This window comes from Chinchilla lanigera, unplaced genomic scaffold (genome assembly GCF_000276665.1).
Source record: "Chinchilla lanigera isolate Chin_1 unplaced genomic scaffold, ChiLan1.0 scaffold00008, whole genome shotgun sequence".
NCBI lineage: Eukaryota > Metazoa > Chordata > Mammalia > Rodentia > Chinchillidae > Chinchilla > Chinchilla lanigera.
This window is the reverse complement of record NW_004955409.1, coordinates 29,428,417-29,447,214: the sequence shown is the minus strand read 5'-3', so window position 1 is coordinate 29,447,214 and position 18,798 is coordinate 29,428,417. Positions and strand designations below refer to the sequence as shown.

The window sequence follows — 18,798 nt, the reverse complement described above, 5'->3', positions numbered from 1 at the left end:
CCTGTATTACAGGTAGACTACTACACCACGTTTCACCTTTTTTTTTTGGATGGTATTACCTTTTTTTTTTTTGGATGGTATTAGGGAGTGAACTCAAGGCCTTCATACTGAGCGACATACTCAGGTTTTAAAACTTCTTTTTTATTTTGAGACAAAATCTGGCAAAATCGCTAAATTGCCCAGGCTGAGTTTGAACTTGTAATCCTCCTGCCTCATCCTTCCACAGTGCTAGGATTACACATGTGTGCTACTACGCCCAGCCAGCATAACTTATTTTTTCAGGAACATATACTCTAACTTCATGTACTGAAATGGTATCTCTTATATGTTACAATTTACCCAAGTCAATTTCTCTCAACTTGTTTCTGTTTTATCAGTGTAAGAGCATAAAAATTCCATATCATAGATTTGACCACATCATAAAGTCAAATCATGTCTCTCAACATGTGCAAAGTAAAAGTTCGCACTGTACATACAGATGTCATGAAGATGCTTCATACTAATACCCTTAAAGAATCCTTAAGTAATAATACCCTTAAAGAATTCTAAAGTAAAAGAATAAATTTTCATCACTTAAAAGTCAACCAGTAGCCCTAACTTTTTCAATTTTTACCCACTAGTATATCCACAGTCTTTTTAAACTTTACATGTTTAGAGCCTAAAGCTTCGAGTTAAATACTAACAAATGCGTAAGGGCAAAGATTTCTCATGAGAAATAATACGCTGGAAAGTAACTATGAATTTAAAAGACTTTGAGATAATAATCACCATCATTTTGCACACACACTTAATAGACAACTTTAGTATTTCTTAGTAGAAACAGAAATATGGTAAACATCCTAAAATCATTAAATATCAAATCACACCTTTGGCTTGGAATAGAAGAGGCCATATTCTTAAAAAAAGAAGAAAAACTATTAAAATGAGATATTCGTAAGATGTGCTTAAACTATATCTCCAAATCAACTTTCTTATCTTTAAAATTACCAAAAATAAACTGGGCATGGTGATGCATGCCTGTAATCTCAGCACATGGGAGGCTGAGGCAGGAGGATCTCTGCGAGTTCGAGACCAGCCTGGGCTACACAGAGAGTTCAAGACCAGTCTGAACTGCATAGTGACAGCCTGTCTCAAAAAACAAACAAAATTACCAAAAATAATTTTCAAAAAAAGAATAGAGGGAGCCACGTGTGGTAGCACATGTCTGTAATCCCAGCACCTCAGATTTGGAAGGTAATTATTACAGATTTAGTTATTTTTTGTATTTCCTGTGAAAAGTATTACTCAGCAACAGTGCTTGTGTACATCAAACCCAGTACCACCAAAGTAACAACAAAAATTACTTTTCAAATAAAACAGAAGAAACATTTTAACTGAATCAAATACTGCTGACTAAACATGGAAGCTATGATTATGAATTACAAAACTTTCTAAGCAAAATTGTATTAATTTGAAAAATTCAAATGTTACCTAACAAGAGACTTATTTCCAAAAGACCATAATAGTGTATAATTACAAATTTATTAACCTATTGTATTTCTATTCATAAAGTTTACTGATCTATTATACGTCTATTCATCAAGGTATCAGGTATCTTCATTATTATGTTTCTTCATTAAAACTTCATTAGTGCCAGGTGTGGTGGTGCACACCTGTAATCCTAGCACTTGGGAGGCTGAGGCAGGAGTTCAAGGCCAGCCTGGGTTATGTAAGCAAGTTCAAGGCCAGCTTATGCTACCTGAGATGGTCTCTCAACTCCCCTCCCCCCAAATTTTCATAAATGACGAAAAAAAAAGATGACACATGAAATTTCCTAGTTATCTACTTTTTTAATAATCATAATTATTTATTTAATTTTTGGGGGGAGTGAAACAGGATCTGTGTAGTTCAGGCTGGCCTTGAACCCAAGGTCATCTGCCTCTGCCTCCCAAGCACCGGGATTATATGTGTGTACCACCATGCCCAGCTCATAATTTTTAATAGTCTCTCATATCAGTGAGTTTTTTTCCCCTTAATGATTTCATATTTATGAGAGGAGAGAATAATTTTTCTTCAATCAAAGGTTTAAAATATTCCAGGAGAAAAACATAAAAGCATCACCTTATTAGTATTTAAATATATTTATTTTAAACTGTAACTTACCATATAAGGAATATTCTGCTTCCTGCCCTGTGTCACTCTCACTGGAGGTTGATGTGAGGCTGGTGGTCAAAGTGTTACTTAAAGACTGACCAACTGATAAAACAGTTGTGGCTGTAGCTGCATTGCTGCTGCTAGTAACACTGGATGTTGACATAGTCACTGTTGACGTGGTACCAGGTGTGGTCAAATTAGGAAAACTCTGAGCACCCATAAGAGGGGAAGCTAAAGATAAAAGTACAGCAAATCAATGTTAGTAGTAAGGTAATAAGAACCTTAGAAAAACCAAGATTCGTATTTTTAAGAGATCATGAAACACTAATAATGGAAAGACTGAAAAGCAACAACTTTGGGAACCCAACTGAAATCCAACTACAAATGCTTGTTTTCAAAGCACTATGATCTTCAAAATATTAAGCCTAGCTTAATGAAAATAATTCTCAATAAATTTTCTAAGAGAATTACTTTGACCCATTAGTAGCTTAAATTAGAATTCAATTCAATTTAGGAGCAAAATAAAAGCTGTAACCAGGGTGAAGTTTTGGTTTCAATATTTAAGTATTTCTTCATGCAACTTTCCTTAACCATTTATCATAAAAGAAAGAAAGGAAGGTGTGTTATTGTTTTATCCTCTTACAGTAAGTATCTTCACAGCTGATCTCAATTTTTAAAATATTATGATTCGATAGAGCTTCATATTTCCGAAGCATTAAATTTGATGTAGTTGTCTTTAAACATGCTTAACGATCTAATTAAAGATCGCAGCCAGAACACACTGAACAACAGTGTACCCCTCAGGGTGGGAAAAGCATTGGGTTCCAGAAGGAAAAGCTCACTTACTTGCTGTGCTCATCACATTCCTCCCCAAAGTATTAGTGTTGTTATCACTGCTGCTTCGACTTAGATTCATGTTGTTCGTGGCATTAGTCCGTGCTATATTTGCCACTCTCCTTACAAAACTCTCCAAGCTAGATGTTTCTCTTGAGGACAGGTTAGGTACACTTGCACTAGAGCTCATAGGGGCCCCAGCAGCCAACAAAGAACTCACTGATAGTCTGTTACTTGCTGAAGAGCTAAGGGGTCGTTGTGAAGCTGCTTCTTTATTAGTTAATTCAGATACTGAACTAACATCAGGAGAGCTAACACTAACAATTCCCATAGATATTGCGCTAGACTCGCCAGGAGTACGAACAGAACTATCAGGGCCTAACTTCCTTTCAGCATTTTCACTTCCCGTCTCCGCTGTTAAGGTGCTGGTGCTTGCACTGGAAGATGACCCTACTTCTGTTTGAGGGACGTTTTCAGCAGATGAAAGAACAACAATTGGTTCATGGACATCAGCTCCTGAAACTATACTGTGTTCCATTACAATTTCTGATCTCCGTTCCGTTTTGGTCGAACCCAAGCTGATGTCGCTGCTACTGGCCACGCTACACACAGAACTGCTGCTTCCTTTTCTACTTGAGGAGCCTGCAGCAGCAGATGTCTTGTCTGGACAGTTGTTTTTCACCAAGCTGCTCCATGACTGCGTTGTGCCTGAAACAGTGGATGAAACAGGTTTGGGTGATGCCACTGTATCAGGGTCGTACCCTGGTGCAAGCTTGAGGTCAAATTTTCCTTCTGCGCCCATACGGTAAGAGTTTGAGCCACCAGCATCCCAGGTGACATCAATCCAGCCTGGAAAGGGACAGGAGTTTGTGAGACCCAGCAGAAAGCAGATAGGAGCGTGTCAGACAGTAGCTCCACAATATGGGATCAGCATTTCCATCAGTGTTGAACTTCTCTGAATTTCTACAGTTATTTAAAGTCTGTTAACTAAAATGTAAATTTTTGGCTGCTAATCAATTGAAAGGTTTACTCTAGCTATTTGAGGATCTCTATTATTTAAGTCTCATGACAAAATTATACTAAGGAAAAGAAAGATGTGTTGTACACATGTCTAGGAAACTTTAAAATTCTTCCTTTTATTTCCCTTATTTCTGAACTGTTAAAGACTAGTGATATTTAAAAATAACGTAAGGGTCATGTTTACATCTATTGTGTTATATTTTAAATGGAAGAATTTTTTAAAACGTTTAAATACTGATACAAATATTATTATAACATTGTAACTTCAGCAAATGAAAAAATTTTAAATTACTAAATATGACTATGTGGTCAAATGTTCTTTCTAGAAAAAAGTGCTGGCTTACCATTAATTTCTAAGGATGACCTAATCCCTCTAAATAACACACAAAATATTCATGTATCACCTGTAGAAATTTCAGGAAACTAGCTCAAATGAAACACTAAGTTAGCATTTCGGTTGTGTTCTCAAAGTTCAGTGGTTACTTGATCCTCTTACGAATAAGTTCTATAAATTTGAACAAGCATAGAAAATTTTAAAAACAAAATGTAAAAAGCATGCTGAGCTCTTTTATTACAACCTATATGCTAAAGCTATTAATATGTAAAGAACTAATGACCATAATGGCATTCAATCTACATTTACTTGTACTTGGAAAATGATACTCTTTTTAAAGAAAGTAAAAAACAAAATTCCAAAATTATAATAGCAAAGAAATAAACTGACTACTACATAAAAAATTACTAGATATTTTACAATCTTTCTTTTGTGTTATAAACTATTTCAGAGAAAAACACAACTCATAAAAACACTTTTTAAAAGTATAACGTTTTTAAAAGTTTGAAAATACTTTACCCATACACCCATACAATGTGAGTTCCAGCACACACACCCACCAACACACCCAGCTGTCCAACCACCCATATACTATGTTCACATGTTTATGATGAAGTCAGAGGGGTGTAATAATATTGAATCACCTGCAGGGATTATTTGCAAATGACTTCTTTCAAAGGAAAAGTGACTGCCCCAAATTTCCTTAAGTAGCTGAGATGAGATCAATTGCTTCAAATTATTCTGTATGCTGAAATAATCTCTGAAGAACCAATCAATATTTAGCTATCTCTCCCACTACACAGTAAAATATGAGCAAAAGGAATGTTCAAAAACATGTCCTCCTAAATAAAAATGAGGGCTTTTTTTGTCTTTTTGAGATAGGGTCTCACTATGCAGTTGAGGTTGGCCTGTGGCTCACTTTATAGCCCAGGCTGGCCTGGAACTCGCAGCAATTCTCCTGCCTCAGCCTCCCCAGTGCTCGGATTACAGGCATGCACCACCATGCCTGGCCCTTGTATTATATTAAATAGTCCAAAAATAACTGATGACTTCACAGCACTTACCAAAATTTGTAACTGTATGTTTGTTTTACTGAGACTACAAGAGCTCATACTTTTTCTTGACCACCGTACATGTGAAGTTTAGCAGGGTAGTATTACATAATAGGTATTAAATATTTATGGAATGAATAAATATATATTCAATCAGTACAGACTCTTCAACAGAAGTAAATGATATAATGTGGAAAAACATTCACAACTTTCAATCATTTATATTAAGGTTGAGAACACTGCTTAAACTGGTATCTCAAACTTCTGATGTAACTAAAAAGGGGTATTACATACAATTAAGTGGAGTATTTAATAATAATAGTAATAATAATAATAATAATAATAATAATAGTCTATGCCCAAAACACACATACAAAGAGGAGTTAGTAAAGAGTAATCAATATTTTAAAAAATATTGGTTCAGGTTTTAAAACTAAGAACCCTTTCTGACATACAGGCTTTAAACCAAAACTGAATCTCTACATTTGTAAGATCAGTAAAAACTAGCTTTCTTGAATTAAGATTCTGATTTTCTTACGGTTGCCTCCCAAGTGACTGCACCCAGAGAAAAATGACAAACATTAATAAGACCCAAACTAGCCTCCTCTCACCACGTTACATGCTTCAAGGCCAAAACAATGGTGGGAGATAGCATGATATTTTAAATTTCTGAGTTGAATGGCACTGCTATTATCTGAACTGGTATTTATAAATTTTTGCCTGACTTTCAACCTGCTTTGTTTTGCTTCAGTTTTTTTGAGACAGGGTCTCACTATACAGTTGAGGCTGGCCTTGAACCCACTCTGGAGACAGGCTGGTCTCAGACTCATGGCAATCCTCCTGCCTCAAGCCTCTCAAGTGCTGGGATTAAAGGGGTGCACCTCTAAGCCTGGTTTGTAAACTGGGTTATGGCAGGTTTATAATGAAAAAAAATTTTTTTAATTAATTTTTTCAGTTTTAATGTAAAGTCATTATCAGTTGTTCTATACAGTTCTATAAGCTTTCATTATAATGATTTATAACAATTTATAATTAGGATTTGATCCTACAGAAGTACGTCAAGTAGTGTGGCAATTCAAGGAACAGGTAAAAAAGGATTCCTTTAAATAAGTGCCTTTATCATATAAAAACATGAATATATTATGAAATTAAATGTTAGCTATTCTCCTAATCACTATTTCTATTATGACTTTTTAAATATTTGGTGCGGGGGCTGGGGATTTAGCTCAGTGGCATAGCGCCTGCCTGGCAAGCACGAGGTCATGACTTCGATTCCTGGTACCAGGGAAAAACAAACAAATAACTATTTGGTGCTGAAAATAGTTTCTTTTTAAATGCTAGGCAAATTAACAGGAATGAACCCACTACTGTTTAGGCAAATTATTTCATGATAAACCAACTTCATAGTTATAAACAAAAATCAGTACAGTTGCTTTGAAGTTAGTAGCAACTTTTTTTTTTTTTGGTCTTTTTGAGACAGGGTCTTGCTATGCAGTTCAGGCTGGCCTTGAGCTCACACTGTAGCCCAGGCTGGCCTCAAACTTGTGACACTTCTCCTGCTTCAGCCTCTTGATTGCTTGGATTACAGGTGTGCACCACCATGCCTGGCCTGTGGCAAATTAAGTGGTAATAATTTGGCTAAAATCTGTAAGCATCAAAAACTAAATATGAACCTGATTTATATAATCAGCCTACTAAACATGAAAATTTAAACTCCTCCAAAAAAGCTGGTGAGACTGAAACACTGAAATAATCATAATCTAATGAAAGGTCCACTACATGACCTTAATACAGTAAAAAATTATTACCTGATTCTTGTGAGATGAACAAAGTAAAACGAGCTTGAGATATGAAAATAAAGCCCAAAGGAAACTTGAAGAAAAAAGTCTTGAATATATCCAATTTATATTAACTTGATAATCACTTATAAATACATCAGCAATAACATTATAATCAAAACTCCAAAATTTAAAAATTTCCCTTATTTGCAAATTAATTTTTTTCAGAGCTCAGTGTGGTGGCACACACTTGTAATCCCAGCACTCAGGAGGCTGAGGCAGGAGGATCACCATGAATTCGAGGCCAGCCTGGGCTACACATAGTGAATTCAAGGACAGCCTGCACGACAAAGCAAGATCCTGTCCTCAAAAAAAACCCTTTTTTTAAAATTAATTTTTTCCAGTTTAAATGTAAAGTCATTAGCCAGGCGTGGTGGCACACCCCTGTATTCCCAGCACTCTGGTGGTTGAGGCAGGAGGATCACTGCAAGTTTGAGACCAGCCTGGGCTACAAAGGGAGCTCAAAGCCAGCCTAAACTGCATAGCAAGACCCTGTCTCAAAAACACACAAAAAAAGTAAAGTCATTATTAGTTGTTCTATATAGTTTTGATATGTTTATATAATTTATAAATAATCCCAAGATGAGAAAAGAAAAGACATTTTAAGATTTAAAGTCTTGGTTCCCATAGCACAAGTGCTAAGCACCTACTCACCATTATGTAGTTCTCCTGTGACGGTGCCTTCTCCCTGCGGGCTGCCATCCTGGTCTCGCCATTTCCAATCCAGGCCTCTGATAACACGAGCTCCAGGAACCATGTACTTCAGAACCTGGGAGCGGACCAGCCGTCTCTGTCTTCTAAGATTAGCCTCTGCCTCCTTAGCTGCTTTACCTGTAAGACAGTAATTCGAGGAAAAGACACCAAATCACTTTTTATAAACATAATTGTCATAAAGTTAGAAAAACTTCATTTCTTCTCATTACCTAGCTGATCTTCACATACTCCGTTCACAGTGCCATAAAGTTCAAATCCAGAAAGTGAGAGGTAGTGTGTCTGTCCACTAGCATTCTTCCCCATCTGCTTAATTCTCACATGTCGCCACCCTTGTTTTTCATCCTTTGGTGGATCAAGAGGCCAGGTTGCAGTTGAACTGTAGATATGTTAGAGAAACCATGCTTTAAAACACGTGAACAAGATGTTCAAGACGAGGCATCTGTTACATAATAGAGAACTTTTGTATTTACTCAATAATTTGTTACAAAAATCAAGAAATCAACGGACAAGAAAAGACATGGTAAAAATGAAATATAGCCCAGCATGGCAGCACAGCCGCTACAGCACTGGGGTTCAGGTATACCGTATCATACTCAGCCAAGGTTTCAAATAATGGATTAAAATTTTAACATTACAGCTTAAGAAAACTGAAAACATTACCTATTAATCCTAACAGTAAGAATGTCCTTTCACAATATATCAACCACAGAAAGCAACTGAACTCTATGCTCTACCCCTTGAAATGTTCCATACAATTAAAACTTAGTACAATGAATCTCTCAGAAATATAATTACTAAATAATATACAATCTAGGATGGAGGTATCCATTAGAATGCTTGCATAAAGTGTATGAGGCCCTGGGTTCAAATTTCAGCCCAGAAAAAAAAGCATACACAAAACAAAAAATTAGAGATACACAGTGTGTGTGTGTGTCTCCAATACACAAAATTGGGGAAGACACATAAAAATAAAATTCCAAGTAGCCATAATTCTGTAACCAGCAATAGCCACCATTAACTTGTTAAACATCCATATGTACTATGTGACTATGGAAAATTTATAAAAAGCTAATTCCATTTCTCTGTATGCTATACACACACCCCTGAGCATGGATGCACCACACACTCTAGCTGTCTATTAGTATTTAACCTAAACTTAAGATCAAATGATTTGTTTTAACAAAGAAAATCTTGTTCCAGTATTTCACAAAGAAGAGACCTTTATATTATATAATTATAAAAATAAGCCGAGCTCTTTACTGAGCTTTCCAATTTGCAAAGACTCCTCAACTAACCCTGGTTCATTGAGACTGCAGTCATCAACATGGGTATACAAAGAAGTCCAGTTCTGTCCATCTTTGGATACCTGGAAAACCCAATTTCTTAGTGCAGACCTTCCATAACCTCGAGCATGACGAAGTGTGTATGCAGATGGTATCACCCAGAGACCCAGATCTATGGCAAACCAGGCATTCTTATCATCATTGCTATGACAATTTAAAGCGGAATTATCTCGACTTAGTATGTCTTCCAAGCGACCATAAGGTAGATTTCTGCCTTCTGATGACGTTACTACTACAAGTCCATAAGCAGCAGGATTTACCCATTCATACGCAGTTCTACGAAAAAATAAAAATAGGAATTAATAATTTTAAAATAATTGCATTGGGTCCCATTAGTTTTCAAATATCAAATTATATTAACTTAAGTAAAACTTTACAATTAGCAATTCAAACATTTTTCCCCTTTATAGAAAGCAATTTGAATAATCTTTTTAACAGATAAAGACAAAATAATTGAGGACACTCAAGGAGTTGCTAATAATTTTATTATATACTTAGAATTCTTTTGCAGGTAAAAAGTTTCACTCTAGGTTAAGGAGAATGACTTACTTTGCATTTGTGCCAATCCAGTAAATGATTCCATTTTCATCAAAATCATGCTGATGCCTAAATATAAAATTCTGACCTTCTCTTAATTTTCGAACAAAAACAAACGAGGATCGGTCAAAATCATACCACTGTTTTGCTACCTAAACCAAGAAAAACAGTGAAGATATTCATTTTTATAACACTATTTTCAAACATATTAGCCACTTCTTTCCTCTCTCTTTAAAGTCAATTGTTTTACTACAAAAAACACTCATTTAAGGGCATAAGCCTGGGTCCAGAGGACCCAGCCCATACTTTTCTACTGTAAATTTGTACTTTGGCATTGTAGTAGCTGGCTGTGTGCCTCAGTAGCTTTCCCTAGGGATACAGGAAGCGACCTATGTGTTTGCCCACTTGGTATGACGAATGGCAAGGAGTATGCACAAATATCTGTTTAGTATTATTTTATGGCATGAAGGTATTTTTTTTTCTTTCCCAGTCTGACACAGGGTCTCACTGTGTACTCCAGGCTAACCTCTAACTTGCATAAAACTTGCTGCCTCAGTTTCCTGGTTTACACCATCACACCTGCCTGTTATGAGTTTTGCATACTATTTCAACATTACAAAGAACTATAATAAACACTGTTATGTAGAACGCATTTATGTATTGTATAAGATTATTTTCTGAACTGGGTGTGGTGGCGCACATCAATAATCCCAGCACTTGAGCCGGGAGGATCTCTGTGATTTCAAGGCCCACCTGGACTACACAACCAAGTTCAAGGCCAGCCTGTACTACATAGTGAGACCTTGTCTGGAAAAAAAAAAAAAAAATTATTTTCTTAAAAGATTCCTAAAAATAGAATTACTAGAACAACTATATTATCATATTCTGGATACACACTTCCCAAACTACTATTTTACAGAGTTAAACCACGGTAGAGAATGCTTTTTTTCACCATGCCTATGCCAGAAAGAAGCTCACCATTTTCAAGAGATACTGTTCCAGAGACTCCACTGTTGCTAAGGGTTCCATCTTCAACATTCTGCCAGTCCGATCTATCAATGCAGTTTCCCCAGGGGCACGTTCTAATCGAAATCGTAATCTCCTTGTCAGTATCTATACAAAAATGATCAAAATTCTTTAGAAAATATCTTTTTTTTCTTAGAATTATAAAAAGGACACATAATACTGATCACAACAACTGAGATGTATAAGGCATAACCATAATGGGAAGAGAAATGGTATCTGTTTTCTATACGTTTTTTATAAAAAGGATCACTGAGTAAATGAGAGCACCTATTAAGAAAAGAAGTTAACTAAGATTTCTAAGTGATCTCAAATATACATCAGTAGTACCTCAGTTCACAAGCTTTTATTTGTAAATAGTTCAGTTAGCAAACTCCACATTGGGTGACAAGTATGCTCACAGCCACCTTCCTCCCCTGAATATAACCATAGCCATCTTCCCCCAAATCATAAAACAAAGTAAGTTTGTAAACTGTGGTACCACTGTAGTTTAAAAATATTATAAAACACTGTAACAGAAGGATTAACTCTCTAAGCTAAAACTCATTTTCTAGGTAAGTTTCTGAAAAGTAGCTAAGTAATAACTAGCTGTTCCCTTATATATGATCTAAGGCTAATAAACTTTTTGAAATGTGAGGTAATTTTTAATCTAATATATTTTAGTAAGCAAGAAATATCTATGGAACTAGCAACTTCTGCTGGCTTTGTTTCTGTATAAATCTTAACTGACTCCTACAGAAACAATATTAAATATTCATATGCACATTTTGGTAGCACTATGAGCTGCAAAATTACCAAAAGGCACATTGCTGGCCTTCCTGTCTTTGGATCTTGCACAATTTCCTGCAATAGAAAGTGCATAAGGAAGATGCGGGTGTTCCTACAACTCTCTAAGCAGGTTAATTTCCAGTCTTTGAGACTATTTTCCTACTCAATTATCAAAGATAAAGCCTACAAAGGATGGACCATATAGAGTCCTGTGGTTCTATTACTATGTTTAAACAGAACACAAAGTAGCACTTCATAATTTTGAATATTTATACATATTGGGTACATCAACTACACTTGAACTCTGCAGATAAACTCATTAGTGTTGAAATCTAGTGCACCTGGCAACTCCACCAGGTTCTCAAGGACATGTTAAGTTTTGTTTGCTTCCAGTACGCAATACTTGGGAAAATACAAATCCGTAGTCGTTTATTAAAGGTTGTATTTAAGAGAAATTAAAGGGAATATTCAAAGCAGAGGACCTGCAAGGAAAAACTAAAGAAACCCATAGAAGAAATGGTAATAATCTGCGCAGAGATATAAGCAGTCAAAGTTTGTTCTATTTGTTTACATCTAGAGCCTAGCTACCATCAGAAACAATGGAACAAATAAATGAGCATCTATAAAGAGAGCCGGAAAGGGAAAGCAGGAGAGAGAGACACAGAAGAAACAGGCTATGAAGCCATGTGATCAATATAAAGAGCTAGGCCTGCAACGATATGGCTCTAACCAATGACACACAGACATGAAAGACATTATGCTTCAAATATTTCCACATATTTAGCACACACACACGCACATACAAAGGAACTTGCTATGGTCTGAATCTTTCTGTTCTCTTCCACCTCCACCAAGCCCAAATTGATAATATTAAAATTCAATATGCAGTGCAGTGGGAGGGGTAGGTAGGCCTTTGGGAAGTAAATTGGTCATGAGGGTAGAGAGTTCAGGAGCTTGTTCATCCCCTGCTGAAGTGAGGACACACAGTTAAGAAGAGGCTCTGACAAGACACCAAATCTGCTGGCGCTTAACAAAGGACTTTCCAGTCTCCAGAACAGTGACCACTAAATTACTATCATTCGTAAATTACTCATTCGACGGTGTTTATTATAGTGGTCCAAATGGACTAAGACAGAACTCAACTCAAAAGTCCAGATTAACTCCTATCTGTGTTTCCTACTGATAAAATATTTTTTCATTTATGATCTATAAAATGTAACTTTACAATATTTTTAAATGAATAAATGTAATTTATTCTATAGTTATTTCATTAAAAAAAAGACTGAAATGCCAATACATTCAAGGCAGGACTCATTAAAAGGATCAAGCAAGTGGCATTTAATCTAAAATCTTAAAGATTAAGCAAATTTATTCTTAAGAAAGAAAAGCATATCACTGTTCCTAGACGGATTCAGCTATACTGACTACTGTCCCTTTCATGGTTACCTGGAGGTTATATGTGGATCCAGGTGTATCATACAAATGGAGAGGTAGACGTTCAATTGACTCTAGTACAGCTATTAATTTTCGAATTAATGCAACTGCTGGTCGACTGTGAAGAAAAAAATAAATGTTAAGAGCTTACTGCACACAAATGCTCACGCAGAAACTACTGCAATCAATCTGACCTAGTCTCCTGCTTTTATGAGTGCAAACTGAAGTTTGATTCGGTATTGAGTACTTCCAAATAGAGATATGCTAATAAGTTTATTTTTTTTCTTTCTTGTATTTTTGAGAGAGATACACCATGCAGTTCTGGCTGGCCTTGAACTCACAGCAATCCTCCTGCCTCAGCCTCCCAAGTGCTGGGATTACAGGCATGCACCACACCATGCTTGGCTTAATTTTCTTCATTTAAGAATACTGAACTTTTATAATGAAATTATTAATTGCATTCACAGCAGACATTTTTACATAAAAAGAATGTAAAACATTAAAGTTGTAAAATGAAGATACTTCATGGAATTGATCGTATTCTTTCTCACACAGTATGAGAGCATTAAATTGGTGCCACATTTCTGGAAAATAATCTGAAAATTTGGATTGAGAACGTTTTGCTGGGGATATAGTTCAGTGGCACAGTGCCTGCCTAGCAAGCACGAGGTGAGCTTGATTCCTGGTATCAAAAACCAAAAAACCCAAGAAAACCTTTAAAAAATACCTATTAACATTTATCGGGGCTGGGGATTTAGCTCAGCGGCAAAGCGCCTGCCTGGCAAGTGCAAAGTCGTGAGTTCGGTTCCCGGTGCCGGAGAAAAACAAAAACAAAACAAAACAAAACAAAACAAAAAAAAAAACATTTATCATAGTAAACTACTTAAGGAATTTATGTAAAATGTTATTTCTATTCAGAGTAGTGTATTTAGCCAGGCATGGTGGAGCATGCCTGTAACCCCAGCACTTGGGAGGCTGAGGCAGGAGGATCGCTGCGAGTTCAAGGCCAGCCTGGGCTATAAAGTGAGCCCGAAGCCAGCCTGAACTGCATAGCAAGACCCTGTCTCAAAAAAGACCCAAAAAACAAAAATAAAAAAAAACCCAAATACTGAATACTATACTTTAGTATTAATTTGCAAAGATTTAAAATGTTTAGTATAGTAATATTTTTAATTTCCTTTTATTTATTTTTTATTAGTGTATGTTTGCAGATATAATGATTACATTCATCCGGGGAGTTAGTGCATGTAAATACCTTAATTCTGAATTAGTGCATATACATAATACATCTTTTTCATCCCCTCCCCCAGTACAGTTAATATTTCAATAAATTACCCATAGGTTTTTTTGTTGTTGTTGTTGTTGTTTTTTTCTCCTGGTACCAGGAATCAACCTCACGACCTTGCACTTGCCAGGCAGGCGCTGTGCCACTGAGCTAAATCCCCAGCCCCACCCATAAGGTTTTACATACTCATTAGAATGTTAACTGAAATCTATAAAAATAGTTGTTTTTAAAATAAATTCAATCATATTCACAAGTAGGCAAAATGAAGGGAGAGGGGCAATACAAAGAATTAAGGTGTTATGTATATGTCTTGTAGTACTAAAAATTTTAAAAAATTAAATAACAAAAATATAGCAAAATAGCTGGGCATGGTGGTGCGTGCCGTTAATCCCAGTACTTGGGAGGCTGACGTAGAAGGATCATTGAGTCTTAGACCAGCCTGGGCTACAAAGTGAGCTCAAGGCCAGCCTTAACTGCATAATGAGCTTGTTCTCAAAGTCAAAAAGTAAAAAAAAAACAAAAAACAACAACAAAAAAACCAAAACACACACACACACACACACACACAAGAGAGTGTGGTCTTAAGAGGCATCCACTTAGCTAAAAATGTCTCAAGCTTATCTTTATAGCAGAGTAGTACTTCATTGTACTACAAAAAAAAAAAATCCCACATCTTTATCCACTGATCAGTTGATAAGTTTTTGGGCTTTTTCCAGAACTAGCTATTACAAACTGTGTTATAAACATGGGTGTGCATGTCCCACCATGGTCCGATGATTTTAATTCCCTCAGGAAGACAACAAGAAGGGAAGTAGCTGGGTTGAATGGAACCTCTAGTCCTAGTTTTTTGAGGAACCTCCACACTGACTGCCACAGTGGTCACACCAGTCTACACTCCCAGCAACAGTAGAGAAGGGTTCCTTTTTCCCCACACCCCTGCCAGCATTTGTTATTGGATGATTTCTTTATGACAGCCATTCTTTCTGGGGTGAGATGAAATCTTAAGCATTATTTTAATCTGCATCTCTTGATGACCAGTGATGGTGAACATTTTTCATATATTTATTTGCTGTTTCTACTTCTTCACCTGGGAAGTGTCTATTCATTTCAGATGCCCATTTTTGGACTGGGTCTTTAAATTTGTTGGCCAATCTATTTCTATCCATAGTCCAGTTGTCTCCTTCCCATATATTTTCAAGAAAAAGATAGTCCGTCATTATCATTCAGAAATATTCTGAGTATGTATCCCTACAAAATTTTTTTTTTTTTTTTTTTTTTTTGTACCAGGAATTGAAATCAGGGCCTTGCGCTTTCCAGGCACACGCTGTGCTGCTGAGCTACATTGCCGGCCAGTAATTCTTTTTTTTTTTGCCGGCCAGTAATTCTTTAAAAATAAAAATGAACACTACTTAACAATACCATCAAATATTTACCCAATTTTCAAATTTTCAGCTCTATCTTAAATAATCATGTAATTTAAGTAATCAGCTATATTCATATGATATGTAGTTTAAATAAATTTTCTTTTGTTCTATTAGATTAAGAAAATATTTTAAATTTTTTTCCTTATGCATTTATAAGCTACTTTATTAAATAAGAATGTCCTTTGTATTGATAAACACTGTATTAAAGAAGTATACCAACTGTATAAATATTACAAACATCAAATTTTCCAATTAGGGGCTTTTGTTTGATTTTGGTGCTGGAGGTTGATACCAGGGTCTTGTACATGCTAAGCACAACATCTACAGCAGTGATAGTGAACCTTTTACAGCTTTCCAAGATGCAAACAGCCCACTGTGGCAAGCATACCACAGGTTCACCGAAACTGATCTACACCATTGAGATACACTGCCAGCCCCTGGATTTTACCTTTCATCATCTTCATTTTCACTAAAGGCTGTTTTGAAAACATTTATTCTTTCTACCAGTTGACTACAATCTTGTTTCAAATCCAAATCCATGCTCTAAAGGAAAATAGTACAAAGAACAAAAATTTATGAAAAACTAATGAGATGAATATTATTTTAAATTATCGATATATTATCTTCTCAAAAGTTATCCATCTGAGTAATGCATTAATCATTTAGTCTTTAGATAAAAATTCTTTTTATTGTATAGTTAGATCTTGCCTTACGTACAGATATTTCTCCTTCAATGTTATTAAGAAGTTAGCAATTATGCTGCTAAATCAAAGTATGTATGCAAAGCAATTCAGGTTACATATAAATGAATTTCTATTTTCACAATACTATATGCTTTAAGAAGTATTAGAAAAAAAGTCTGTTAATAGTATTTCATAGATATTACTAAGTAATATGTCATGTATCACTATAATTTTAATGAGAACAAATGTAAACGGCAAAATTTATGAAAGAAATATGAGGCTCATTGAAGTTAAAGTAAACTTTCAGAAATTTCAAAATGTATCATCATATACAAATATTAAAATCAAGAAAGTAAAATGACAAATAGAATTGAAATAGAAACCTTTTCTTTTATTAAAATAAAGGGGAAAATGTACTACAATAGAGATTAAGGTCAAGAGTTATATTGTTATTAGCAAATTCTTGCCAAATATTCACATAAATTACTACACATCGTTATTTATTTTATGTACACAGTTTAGGAATTTAAAATTTATACTATTTTACATAACTTATGAGGAAACTAGCTCAATGAATAATGTTAAATATTAAGCTAAGTTTTTCAACAAAATCTTGTACAAATTATAACTGGAGAATTTAGAAGTCAAAGTACACTAAAAAAATACTCAATTATTTCATTCCACTGGTTTAAAGTAATGATGTAACTTAAAAAGGGAGGATAAATTAGAAGTATTAACATTTATTCAGTTTTCTGAATATGAAAAATAACTACCAAAAGAATAGCCACAATTTTTATACCATTAGAAAAACCATATTATACTATTATTCTCTAGTATTTAATAAACTTACATTATTTAAAACAGTAAGAAGTGCTTGTACTAAACCACTACTGCACATTTCATATGGTGAAATTGTGTTTTCATCTTTCAAAAGAACAATTAGGTTTTCTAAGGCTGTCTTCATTAAATCTCGCCAAGTGTTCTCGCCTTCAATACACTAAAAGAAAAAAATTAGTGAAAACAATAAAAGAAAAAACTACTGCCCTTATAATAATTTATCAGGGCTGGGAATGTAACTCAGTGGTAGTGTTTGCTTCACATGCACTAGAGCCCTGGGTTTTATCCCCAGCACTCCCCACAAGGATAACCACCACCCTTATCATCATCACCATCAATTTTCTTTTCCTTTTTTTTTTTTTTGTTTTTTTCCGGTGCCGGGAATCGAATTCATGACCTTGCGCTTGCCAGGAAGGCGCTGTGCCACTGAGCTAAATCCCCAGCCCCATCACCATCAATTTCATGATATAAATGAGATATTAAGATTAAAAGTTCAAATTCTCTCTCCCAGAGGTTAAGAAAATTTTTGGTAAAGAGCACCTGTAAGATATTTTATCCAGGCCATATAGTTCTTGTTACAACTATTCAACCCTGCACTTTAACAGACCAAAGCATACGGAGATACTATGTAAATAAATGAACACAGCCATGTGCAACAAAAGCATTTATGGACACTGACACTTGATTTTTATATAACTTTAAAGTGCCACGAAATATTTCTCTTCTTTGGATTTTTTTAGTCAATGAAAAATATAAAAAAAATTTCTTACCTCACAAAACCATGTAAAACCAGGTAGCAGGCCAGATTTGACTTGTAGGCCATAATTTAGTGACACTAACAGTGACACTGACTTACTGTCCAGAACACAAAGGATAGAGGAGAGGAACTAAACTAAATTTCACTGTGTGTCATAAAATCAAGAATTGATTTTACCTGTCTATTTGTATGAAGTTCCCAAGATGATTCCAACTGAGTTGCTATGTTTCTGAGTGTTACCACTACTCCACGGGGCATACTTTCAACAGCTTTAAAGTGGTCATCATACAAGTCTCGGGCCATGGTTCGTACCTACCAAGTAATGGAAGCAAACAAAATAAACAAAGTGAATTTTCACAATAATGAACAATCTTACCATTCCACTTTACACTTATTTGTACAATTTTTTTGTTTGTTTTTGACAGTATCTTGCTTTGTAGTTCAGGCTGACCTTAAACTCACTAGGTACCCCAGGCTGGCCTCGAACTTCCAACAATCCTCTTGCCTCAGTCTCCCAGGTGCTGGGATTACAGGTGTGTACCACCACAGCTGTTATGTGTACAATTTTAAGATACAGAAGTTTTAGTTTGACATGGTGGCACATGCCTACAATCCCAGCTACTGAGGAGGGTGAGGCAGAAGAATCCCACGTTCAAAGTCTTAAGTAAGACCTTGACTCAGATTATAAAAGAGCTACGAATGTACTGTAGTGAAGCACCAGACCACTTGCCAAGCAAACGTGAAGGCCTAGGTTCAATATCCAGTACTGCAAAAGAAAAAAA

The 18,798-nt window shown here is 35.5% G+C and overlaps 1 protein-coding gene across 1 annotated transcript in view; it reads right to left on the bottom strand.

The window, feature by feature from the left end:
- The window catches only part of Hectd1 (HECT domain containing E3 ubiquitin protein ligase 1), a 97,052-nt gene that overhangs the window by 23,409 nt on the left and 54,845 nt on the right, over positions 1-18,798 (bottom strand). Inside the window, exons 15-25 of the mRNA XM_005376961.2 lie at positions 18,194-18,328; positions 17,273-17,419; positions 16,188-16,282; positions 13,043-13,148; positions 10,784-10,918; positions 9,818-9,957; positions 9,221-9,544; positions 8,135-8,301; positions 7,866-8,042; positions 2,980-3,816; positions 2,143-2,364 (exon numbers count right to left, since the gene is read on the bottom strand). Coding sequence (XP_005377018.1) covers positions 2,143-2,364; positions 2,980-3,816; positions 7,866-8,042; positions 8,135-8,301; positions 9,221-9,544; positions 9,818-9,957; positions 10,784-10,918; positions 13,043-13,148; positions 16,188-16,282; positions 17,273-17,419; positions 18,194-18,328 — 2,485 coding nt within the window. The remainder of the gene's footprint in view (positions 1-2,142; positions 2,365-2,979; positions 3,817-7,865; positions 8,043-8,134; positions 8,302-9,220; positions 9,545-9,817; positions 9,958-10,783; positions 10,919-13,042; positions 13,149-16,187; positions 16,283-17,272; positions 17,420-18,193; positions 18,329-18,798) is intronic.